The 12,533-nt window shown below is 35.7% G+C and overlaps 2 protein-coding genes across 4 annotated transcripts in view; both read left to right on the top strand.

The window, feature by feature from the left end:
• LOC143914760 (uncharacterized) overlaps positions 1-12,533 on the top strand; it is a 1,424,209-nt gene that overhangs the window by 1,369,213 nt on the left and 42,463 nt on the right. The gene's annotated exons all lie outside the window — the stretch shown is intronic.
• The window catches only part of LOC143914749 (uncharacterized), an 82,480-nt gene that overhangs the window by 33,371 nt on the left and 36,576 nt on the right, over positions 1-12,533 (top strand). For both annotated transcript variants that reach the window (XM_077435061.1, XM_077435062.1), the window contains exon 4: positions 3,315-3,947. In XM_077435061.1, the coding sequence (XP_077291187.1) occupies positions 3,315-3,947 (633 nt within the window). The remainder of the gene's footprint in view (positions 1-3,314; positions 3,948-12,533) is intronic.

Here is a 12,533-nt window from a genome sequence, read left to right on the forward strand (position 1 = left end):
TATTCGAAGTGTGGTTTTTGTTGGTGAAAGTGTACTTCGATTCGTCAACCCTGTTTAGCTCTTGCTTATCGTTATTTATGTATGTGTGTATGTTGATCAAATTTTGCTGTTTCCAGTACGTATATTTTTGTAAAATAATTCGATGAAGTTTGCAGTTTAATGACTCATTTTATGTAAGATGCTTGCAATTAACCTTTCCATCCACATTTATGAAAATTTACAGTAAACGGAAAATGTTAGCAGTTAGCAGTCTAGACCAATTTCCCCAGTATGTAGTTATTTGGTATTTCTGTACATACATATATGTAATGTAAGATAAGGTGGTACGCCAGTTGTAATATTTTCCAACTTTATTTTGGCATTTTAGTTCAATCATATTCGAATACAATTCAATTAGGAAATTATATCTCTACAAGCGCAATACACTTTCAAATGTGCGCCAATTGAATTTTGACAGCCCTGATATTTTTCCTAATGCTTTAGAATTCAATAATGCGTTAATATTTGCTAGGTATAATAATATATACAAAAATGGACGCGATGTATGTGGGTATGTATGTATGTTTATGGCGGATACGTGGACAAGTGTGGGGATTTAAATAAACACATAAACACACACATGTTCCGTCATCATTTCGAACGGGTAAACGGGTTGGATCTACGAGTGTGTAATGCGCGCACTCAATTTTTTCTTTAAGTGCGCGCGCGCGCCTATAAATCACCCAGAGGGTTTATTTGCACGGGAGATTAATTTCCAGGGGGTTTTGACCGGGGTATGTGTCCGGGGGGTATATGTCCAAGGGGTAAGTGTCCTAGAACCAGGATACCCATTAGGGCAATTTCGAAATAACAATACGCGTTGTAGGGGCTCATTACAACTGAAAATACACTTCAACTATAACGGTAGTTGGTACCAAGTTAGATGGAATATATTCCAACTAGTCAAAATATATTACGTCTGGGAAGATACACTTCAACTGTAACTTAAATTACTTTATTTTTCCTTTTCCTTTGTAAGGTCCCACCTTGAATTTGCTTATATTATCTGGCCACCTTTTTATTCATCCCATATTCATTGTATTAAAAAAGTCCAACTTAAATTTATTAAATATTTACGCTACCGTTTTCCTACCTACGAACATAATACTGTTCCCGATATTTTAAAAATCCTATCCTTTAACAATCTTTCTGTCAGGCGACAGCTCACCGATGCTACATTCTTTATTAAGCTCCTAAATGGTTTCCTTGATTGTTCTGATTTACTGAGTAAGGTTGATTGAGGTTGATGATCCCAGTTAGGTATTCTAGACACGTTGCACTCTTTTCACTTAACCCTTTCAAAACCAATTCCCTAAAATATTCCTATCTACAGCGTGTTTATCGTATGCTTAACGGGGAGCTGAATGAGGTTGATCTATTCGGTACTTCCTTACATAAATTTAGGACTGCTACCAGGAGAGTCTTGATTGATTGATTCATTTCTATTTCTATTTCTATTATACATAGTACATATATTCTTTATCCAATTATATTATATCACTTTATGTTTAATTATGCATTGTCCTATTTAGTCATATTTCAGTTTTTTTTTTGTAAAAATCTATAATTGGGCTCAGATGTTATTTCAGATTTATTCTTTATTTTTATGAATTTCTACATCCGAGGCCTATTGATTTTTCAATAAATAAATTGATTTTTAAATATTTACAATTACTAATTATGTACTCACTGATTACGGAAACGGTATTGAAATGTTTGTATTTGGTCAAGTTTTCAATAAAGCAGTTTTCTTACATTTTAAAGTTCGTTTATATCGGTTCGGTGATTATTTCGCAAAAAGCGATCTCACGAACATCACTAAAATCTCGATCACGCAACATCTGGCACCCAAAAACTCCATCAATCGAAATTTACCCACGCGAAATATTGTACTAACGAGAACTCGAGTGCCAGATATTCCGCATTCACGATTTTTGTGGCAACGATTGTCGTGCCACAAAAATCAACATGCCAAAAACGTTGATTGATCTAAAAACAAACTGATTGATCCATTTCAACCATTTTAACCAGTAGCGTGGTCTAGTGGCGAATGTTGAATTATCTCGTACTTGATGTTACGAGTTCGATTCCCGCCAAGTCTCGCTATTGACCACACCTTAATTTTTTTTTTTTTTACATACATATTTTCACATACATATATAAAAATATACCAGGAAGGTTTAACAGGTAAACCCCAAATGCGCCTTCCTGGTCTACATAATTATTACATATATACATGTAAATCTAAATATATGACATCTATGGTCAGTATACATATATTACAACATCGTATTAATACGATAAATAACGATGAATAACTTTCATGTAACAATACGAATTTTATATTCGATAAACAACCACAGAGATATCTATAGTGAGCAATATGGCGAAACCTAAGATATAACAATAACTAAAGGTTCGCAACAGAAAATTGGGAAGGAAACGCCAATTTTACAGGAATCGTTTCAATGAAAATCAGAAAAATTGGCAAATTCTGATAAGAAACGATCGACCTTGACAAATAACCAGCAGCGTGGTTTAGTGGCGAATGTTGAATTATCTCGTACTTGATGTTACGAGTTCGATTCCCGCTAAGTCTCGCTATTGGCCAGACCTTGATTTGTCAAGGTCGATCGTTTCTTATCAGAATTTGCCAATTTTTCTGATTTTCATTGAAACGATTCCTGTAAAATTGGCGTTTCCTTCCCAATTTTCTATTGCGAACCTTTAGTTATTGTTATATCTTAGGTTTCGCCATATTGCTCATCATAGATGTCTCTGTGGTTGTTTATCGAATATAAAATTCGTATTGTTACATGAAAGTTATTCATCGTTATTTCTCTTTTAATACGATATTTGTAATATCTGACGATAGATGTCAGATATTGATTATATTTACACGTATCTATTTAATAATTATGTGGACCAGGAAGGCGCATTTGGGCCTTCCTGGTATATTTGTAAAAATATGTAAAAATAAATAAATAAAATTTCTATTATATAATCTTTATCCAATATTATATCACTTTATGTTTAGATATGCAATGTTCTATTTAGTCAGGTTTTAGTTTTTGCTCTATTCTTTTTCATTTGTTTTTCTCTATGCCCAATTTAGTCATGTAATTTGTAAAAATCTATCATTGGACTCAGATGTTACATTTATTTTTTTATTTTTATGCATTTCTACATCTGTTGTCTGTTGATTTTTCAATAAATATATTTATGTACATATGTATATACATACACGCAACTGATGATGACATTTTGTGTTGCAGAAATCTCCAGTTGCGGCAACGGTGGCCACGTGTGGGGCGCGTCGGCGCGCGGAGGGGCGCCGGCGCCGCGTGCCGCTGGTGGACCCTCCCCTGCGGCTCTCCGTCAGCTCGGCGAGCCTCAACCTCTTGCCTCGCATCTCTGCAACTGTCATACCCTTGAGACGCAAGGATGCAGCTGGAGTGCACCTCACCAGGTCGGCCCAGCCGCTGCTGGCCCGCGAGCCCAGCACGCTGTCGCTGCTGCAGCCCGCGGCTCTGCAGCGACGCGAGTTCGCTCGATCTGCACAACCCTTGCTGGAGAGGTCCACCGCCCCCGAGATGGTGGCTGCAGTCCACGCCACCCCCATCCTCCGCAAGTGCGAGACCATGCTCGCCCTCAGCAGCACCGGATCCGTTGAACCTCAGAGGCCAGTGAACCGGTTGCGATCCGGAAGCGGTGGCCGCTTATGTTCGCGTTGCTCCAGCTTGCTGTCCCTAGCGGCCACCGGTTCCCGGTATTCGCTAGCACCCACCGGTGGATTTGTACCCGTCGGAGCCCACGATCCACCTCTACTCTGCAAACTGTGCCTCGAAGACACACCTACCACCGATACCACCATCATCTCGCACTGCGGATGCGTCTTCTGCTCCAAGGTAAACATTTATTTATTTATTTATTTAATAGTTTTGGACCATTGTGGCATTACAGGAAGAACCTAATGCGCCACAATGGCCTACATTTGAAAAAGATATAAAAACATGATATAAAAAACAAGTAAACTGTAAATAAAGGAAAAAAGCAAAAGCAGAAAACATGGTAAAATAAAATAATAAAAAAAAGTAACAAAAGGAAAATAATACATCATTCAGAGATAAAAAAAAAATAACAAAGTGTAAAAATTAAAAAAAAAATCCATAAATCCCATTCTTTGTTTACACTGAACAAAATTAAAATAGTATATAAAAATATACAAAGGAGAAAGAAAAAGTAAAATAAAATAAAACAAAATATGAATAAAAAATAAAATCACAGCGAGGCCCAAATGGAAGAGAGTGGATTAAGATTCCACTCATTCATCACATTCAAATTAAGAAAGTAATGATGAGCGCAGGTTACCAGATAAATATGTTAAGATAATATCCGATAATCTACGCTCCCCAAGGTGGAAAATATCACATTCAGGGACAGCAGCAACGATTTCATTGAGAAGTCGAATAGCTCTTGGAATAGGAGCCATTCGAAAAAGAACTGTGCGAGCAGCAGGTACAACCATCAAATGATGATGTCTACCACGCACATAATTATTAGGGACATAAAGTCCCAACTGCTCCAGCAACAACGGGCATGACGTATTACCACGCAATAGCTGGAGAACGAAACGAATTAACGAGAAGTTTCTCCGAAGTTCAAGGGAATTATACCCAAGCATGCCCAAAAGGAAAGGAGTAGGATAGAGATATGGGTAATACCCATATTCTTTCCTATATAGGAAACGAAGAAATGCTTTTTGCACTTTCTCAATCATCAGAGAGTAATTTGCTTCATGCGGATTCCACACAATCGCATTATACTCTAGCTTACTTCTCACAAGCGAGTTGAAAAGCAAGCGAGAAGACAAGGGGTTGGAGAATAATCTAGCATATCTCAAGACAAATCCAAGTCGACGAAAGGAAACGTCAGCGATTGTCTTGATGTGGTTGTGAAAGGTGAATTGAGGATCAAAAGTGATACCCAAGTCGACCATTGATTCCACGCGCTTCAACAATACGGATCCAATGGAATATCCGTGACAATAGAGCGAATTCGTACGTCCATAACTCATAATGGCACATTTACTAGTATTCAGTTCAAGCCCTAAACTGGAACTGAACTCTAAAACATCTAAATCAATATCTGTATTTATATTTACTTAGTTTAATTTTAGCCTAAAGCCGATTTACATAACTACGTTTGACAAAATTAATCCTCCACAACGATTTTCCTTTACTCTTTGGGTGCTGACCATTGATGTATAATACACTAGATCCGCCCTCACGTCTTATACTGGTCTCCCTTTTGGCGCATGCAAAATACATGGTACATGCACAGTTTCTCTTAGTAGGTAGGAGGTAACTTCCCCGCTAGTTAAACCCCCCACACCCCTCAGTTAGTGAAGACAAAATCTCCGAACAAAATCACACATCAGGTCTTTTTTGTTGAAAGCCCGCCACGCTGAAAATTTCGCCCACATTTCCAATAAGAATTATCTAGAAATCAAGTATAAAAATTTTAGCTAATCCAAACAAAGTTTTGCTGCCGCGGGTACCACTTCGATCTAACGCGTGCAAGTAAGATCGCGTATGAGGGAGAAAACCAATGTTAGTTAACGTTTTTCACCTATGTATGTACGGACTAGCTAATGACTGCCGATGAAGTACATATGTATGTATTTATGTACGTAGCTGACAAACTCTACGAGTCCTAAACAATGTGTTCCGCGAATATCAAGAGGTTGCGTGGCTCTCCCCTAGATAACTACCGCCGAGGATTTCGAGCTTTGTAAAGGTGTGTTTAGACTCTAATATATCTTGCAACAATATAACGTAAACAAAATAAGTCTATTAACCCTTTGAGGGCTGACGTATTTTCTGTTGAAAGCCCGCCACGATGAAAATTTCATCAATATTTCCAACTAGAATTATTTTAAAATCCGATAGAAGACAGGTATAAAAACCCCAGATAACTGTCGCCGAGGATTTCGAGTTTTGTAAACGTGTATTTAGACTCTAATAGACTTGCAAAAATATAAAATAAACAAAAGAAGTCTATTATCTCTTTGAGTGCTGACGTCTTTTCTGTTGAAAGTCCGCCACGCTGAAAATTCTGCCAACATTTCCAACTAGAATTATTTAGAAATCCAATAGAAAACAGGTATAAAAACCCTAGATCACCACCTAAACTACCTAGATCACACCCTAGATAATAGCCGAGGATTTCGAGTTTTGTAAAAGTGTGTTTAGACTCTCTAATATATCTTGCAACAATTTAAAATAAACAAAAGTCTGTTAATGAATGTGTTTTTCCAAAACAAGTTCCATCTTCTTCATTGTTGTTAATATGTAATGCTCATAATCTAAATTCCAAGCCACAATCTATAATAATTAGCAGTTAGGGGTTTCCATCGGGAAATTCTATGCTATGGTTATAAATTCAGAAATTCCGTTTTAAACCAGTCTTTATATACGTTGGCAAATGAATGGCATGGATTACACGATCCATGTTCAATGCAACCTAGAAAGGCTTAGCGGGTAGTATTCTTGTTTACTTTGTATGTGCTCAAAATACAACGCCTATCGACGTGTTTCAGACCCATGGACTTATTGGCAAAACGCCGATCGGCGTTGGTCAGCATTCAAAGGGTTAACAGTGGCGTATGTCTTTTCTGTAATAGTTATTTAACATGACAAAAAGGGGGAATATTGTGTTTTCAATATTCTAAAATAAGTCCCTACCCTATAAAAATGGATATTGTTTATTGTTTTATTATGTACAGATTTATTGTTTTCCCAAAGCTTGGATTGGTCTCACTTTTTTCATATAAATCCGGCTTTATTTGAATATCATTATTTTTCAACACTTCAGCGCAACAAGCGAACAATTACATAGAAAGTAGATAAATTGGCCAATCTGTCAAATATATTGTGCATCACTGTCTTAGAACCTTTTCTGCATTTATTTAGGCAATGAATTATAACATTAATGTTCTGACCGTTAATATTTCAACGGGTGGATAAATGAATCATACCCGAGGCTATTGCCGCTACGGTTTCAGCATATACAACCCTTGCGGTCAAATATCTACACTAAAGACGAATGATATTGAGTATAGGGTTTCCCTAATGATTAGGGCAACCCCAAATGACAATACAGTTGCAAAATTTCCCTGTTTTTATCGCATAGCCTTACCAATTTGTGCGCGATCAGGATACAGGAGGTACTCGGTCACCGAATCCCCTTGTATCCTGCTCGCACACACTTAAGTAAAGATGTGCGATAAAAACAGGGAAATTTCACTGATATGTACATATATACGTTTTTATATACATATTACACTAAATTTGTGATATTGCCCTTTACGTGAAATATGCAAAAAAACTTTTCTAATTCATGAAAAATGCAAGCCCGTTGCTTGATTCTGCGTAATCTTCCGAATGCCTAAAATTAGATCGGAACACCTACATATTGGCCTACAAACAAATTCAGTAGTCTGTAAACATTACATACATACATAAATGATAATACACATATTGACAGTTGACCTACACTTATTAGTTGTTTAGCTCAAACGTATTAGGTGTCTGAAAGTTTAATCAATTCGATCGATAGTTTTATTGACTCGCTCTACCCACACGATTAGTTACACGTGAGACTTGTGGAAAACGTATATTATGTATAACCGTCGTCTACAAATTCAACAATTTTTTTTATATTTATTTATTTACGTAGTAAAAATAGATGAAGTTTTGTGATCATGCGAAAATTCGAACTCGAGATTTTGACTGATTCGAATTCAGAATCGATCACGTTTTCATGATTCACATATGTAGTTTACTATTCGAACCGACCGTTTCAGATAATATCGCGTTTCAACGATTAACCGTCGAATTGAGCAGTTGATTGGTTGGTTTTTGTGTGTAAAAGTTTTTTTTTTAATTTGTTTGCGTGTGCGATTTTGCAAAAATCGAAAAGGTATTCCGTTATTGTGGTTATTGCATAATATTATCGTTTAACAACGCTCTGGGATGTTATTTTGATTGCATTTGTTTCGCGTTCAACATCGTTAATTGTCAGTTTCGCTTTATAATTTTCGTTTCACACGAAAACCTTGCCCCTCGTGCGGAAAATGTGTTCCGGTGTTGAAAACTGTCGTCTAATGTTATTCATAACTGTTATTTGAATTAATATTATTCCGTTTGTTGTTATAATATATCGTCTTTTGCATCTCGCTTCCTGCTTGAGGCAAACGATGTATGTACTTACATAAAAAGAAATAGACTTTGAGTTGGCAAATGACTCCATTATTTCCATATGTACACCGTTTTCGCAAATATTTTTTTCTGCGTTGTAATTTATGTGCTTTTGCCGTTTTTGTATTATTTCATCACCGAATTAATCTTTTACTTTCTACCAAAATATTTATTCAGATGTTACCTTATCGTAATTTAACTGACAGCTATGCGTCGTCAATAATGTTCAAATATGTTTATATTAATTTTTATCGGTTTTTTTTTAGTCAGCGGGCGCTTAAAGAGTTGAATTAAATTCGAATTTAAAAGGGAAAATTTTTCATTGAAATTCTTCATTTTTTAGCATACATTATTTACATTATATTTTTTTTCTTTAAAACGCAAAAGTACGAATTTAGGGGAAACAAGATTACTTGTAATCACAATTTTTGAAATACGACAATTTTGATAAGAGTTATCGGGTATTTTGGTTTTTGTGGTTTAAAATGCGAAATTTGCAACTTTTCGTTTTATCGTATTGTATTTACAGTGTATTAGTATTGCGGTTAAGTTTTATCAGTATTTTTTTAAAAGCAGAATATGACATTCATAAGATATGTCGTCATTAAAAAATAGATTAATGACTTGACACGAATACTCTTCCGTTCTCTCTTATTAAAAAAAAAAACAAATTATACTCGTAAATACATCATTATACTGCTAATATATTATATGAAACACTCGTATTCTACATATAAGGATACTATCAAATTATGCGTAAAACAAAACGATTTGGCTAATGATACCTTGGATATATCGTCAGCTAAATAAAAACCTACTATAACTAGTATACTTGTTTATTCTATGAAGGTTTTTTGATACATATATGTATTTAGTCTCAGTTTTTACATTTTAAGAAGGTTTTTCTAATCATTATATAAAATAACTACTTCTAATAATCTATATGGAACAAGTAGTTATTTTATATATTCAACCAACAGTATACATAGGTTGATGGTTGCGTTTATTCTAACCACCGAGAGGTTACTGGGTTCAATCCCTTGGGTTGACCTCGATTGAAACAAATTTATTCCGATTATTATCAGTAGTGCTGTTGATCAGACTTGGCTATTTGTGACTCCAAGACGGTTGTCTCTGATTTCATTGTTGAAACGGTTTCTAATCAAATTGCCAAAAATCATCCTACCCACTCCATGTCACTACCATTTGAATATTATTTCAAAATATATAATCTATAACATTTCTATATGTACAAGCTTAATACCTTAACGTGAAAATATGGGAGAGAGTATCCACTGTCTAAGGGCATTCGTGGGTGAACAATAGACACCCCAGATTTGGCTAATGGGACTCAGTAAGTGCCCGATCAAAGGATACGCTGGGGCTCTCACAGAAAGGGGAGAGTGCGGGTATACCTACGTACCTAGACAGTATTATACACGCCAACGTATCGGGGATGCTATGCTGAATAACTTGTCCTTTATAAGGAGGTACACACGGTAGATCAATTATTATGGAGTGAGCGGTGGATTTGTGTAGATCTCTTGAATCGTTGAATAAATGCTGTAAAGCGACTTTGGCCTTTGATTTGGATCCTGGACCCACCCCTACGCAACAATACCATAGATCGGTCAAGCGTAACCCAATAACGGCATCATGGGAAAATATAAAATTGGGTCCATTGGCTATGCCGTCAAAGTAGAAATGACAATTTGTGCAAAATTAGTCAGTATTCAGTCAATTCCAGGCGTGGATCGACTATTCGAGAGTTGTGGTACTGCAGCACCCCATCCAATGGTTTTCATGAATTGCTCTCAAAAGAATGTCATTGCACTCCTAATACATAAAAATTATGTATATCATAAATAGAAGGGTCGCTGACAAATTTTGATAAAAATTATGAGAACGTGCATTATACGTGCATCGGTCTGATTAAATATGTAGTGCGCAAAGTTTGGTGACCCTCCTTTGATTAGCATAGCTTCGAATAAACACAAAGTCTGGCACATGTATGTACGTCAGGCTTACATTTTTTACTCCTCATATTCTTTAAATATTACAACTAAATATACATGTGAAACATTTATTTACACCAGTCAATATTGTTCAAATACATTACATTGTATTCAGTCAGTTTTTTTCCGGTAAAATTCGCATTTCCCCAGTCGATGCGGACGTTGCTAAATTATATTTATATATTTTCACACTGACTCGCTCGCACACATTGGTTTTCCGTTTGCTAATGTATACATATGTATAGTATACCAGTATGTATATATTTAATTTATTGTTTCGTCACATTGACGGTTGTATTCTTCAGGTTTCTGCTGCCGCGAAGGTCAACTTTGCGAAGAAATTGCACGTGAGTCGGTGGTAGAAGTAAACGACCGGTTAAAATCGCGGTTACGTATTCCGCAATGGCGATGAAGCGGTTAATGACTGTTTTACTTCTTTTTTTACTCTTAAACGGTATAAGGCATTTCTAATTAAATCTGTGACGTAGGAGTTGAGGCAACAGTACTACGAGTTGGACTCTCTATCCCCGGTTCAATTAGTGTCTATGTTACAGTCGAAATGTATTTTCAGTTGTAATATATTCCAACTGGCGTTTTAGGTCATTCATATTCGAATACAATTCAACTAGTAAATTATATCTCTACAAGGGAATTACACTTTCAACAATGTGCGCTAGTTGTAATATATCAGTTAAGTTTTGACAGCTCTGATGTCTTTACGATTGTTTTAGAATTCAGTAATGCGTTAATATTTGCTACGTATTAAGAATAAAGGTAACGAGTATTACAACTCTAAGAATGTGTTCAAAACAAAAATGTGTCTTTCCAACTCAATTTACTAGTCGAGTGACATTTTCACGAAAACCTAACCACTCTATCTTTCCTGGGTCCAACTTATAGTTGAACTGTATTTTCAGTTGTTATATATTTTGATCAGTTGGAATGTAATTCGCCATATAAATCATCTTACATGAGTTACATTAAAGAAATTACAACCGAAAGATACAATTCAACTGTAACATATACATTTTTTACCAAAAAAAGGTAACAAATGTAATAAAATTAAATAAAATTAAGCTTAATGGTTGTGACTTGACTTGAAAAATATGTCGATTGTGCATAGATTTCTTTATTGTTTTTTATGTAATGTTATATTTGTTAAAAAATTTTAGTATTTTTATACAAAAGTAATCAAACCATATGTATGTGTTTCCTTGGGCTTATTCCTGTCATGGCACATATATATTTAAAAAAATAATAATATGATTTTTAAGGGAGAAGGGGGAGGGGGTGCCAAATTCAAGCTTTGCCCCGGGCGTGATTTTTTCTTCACATAAATATGAGTAAAACTCTAGTACATATGTAAATAAATATTTATATTAGCTAGTTTTCCTAAATTGTAACCACCGTTATTTTATTTTAATTTATATGTTAGCAATATTTCATTTAGTTTACAATAATTTTATTTTCGGTGAGAATTTTAATTTAACCCAATCGGTTACATTTATGTTCAACCAACGGCGTGGACTAGTGGTTAGCATATTATGCTTTCGAGCAGAGTGGTCACGCGTTCGAGTTCCACTAGAGTCCCGCCGCTGGCCAGACTTTGGTTTGTGACTCCAGGTCGATCGTTTCTTACCAGAGTTTGTCAATTTTTCTGATTTTCATTGAACCGGTTCCTGTAAAATTGACATCTCCTTCCTGTCTCTTCTTGCTAATCTCAAGTTGTTTAGCGTCTTGAAGTTCGCCAATTTAATTATACAATTCTGCAAAAATTAACAGTTCCTGTAAAAAAATGGCATCTCCTTTTCCATCTCTCTTGTTAATCTCAAGTTATTCAGCGTCTTGAGGTTTCGCCAATTTGATTATAAAATGCTGCAAAAATTTCTCCATAGATGTCACTGTGGATGGCTGGAGCATTCGCATTGTATAAAAAATGCTTATGGATATTGATTGTATTGTATCTGTATAAGTGCACTCGTCGCTTTGGAGCGATATGTAAAGTTCATGTTCTATGAAATAAAATATGTGGGTGACGCGAATTCGCTCATAACTCAAACAACCTTAAATTGAGCAGGGAATAGAATTCTCACAAACAAATGACATTTTTAACATATGCTAATTTCGGATCGAATTCGAGTCAAGGTGACTTGCGTGTATTCAAAGCAAACACATGTTTTATTATCTGTAGATTGCATACATATACACACATGCATAT

Source organism: Arctopsyche grandis, chromosome 7 (genome assembly GCF_051622035.1).
Source record: "Arctopsyche grandis isolate Sample6627 chromosome 7, ASM5162203v2, whole genome shotgun sequence".
NCBI classification, from domain to species: domain Eukaryota; kingdom Metazoa; phylum Arthropoda; class Insecta; order Trichoptera; family Hydropsychidae; genus Arctopsyche; species Arctopsyche grandis.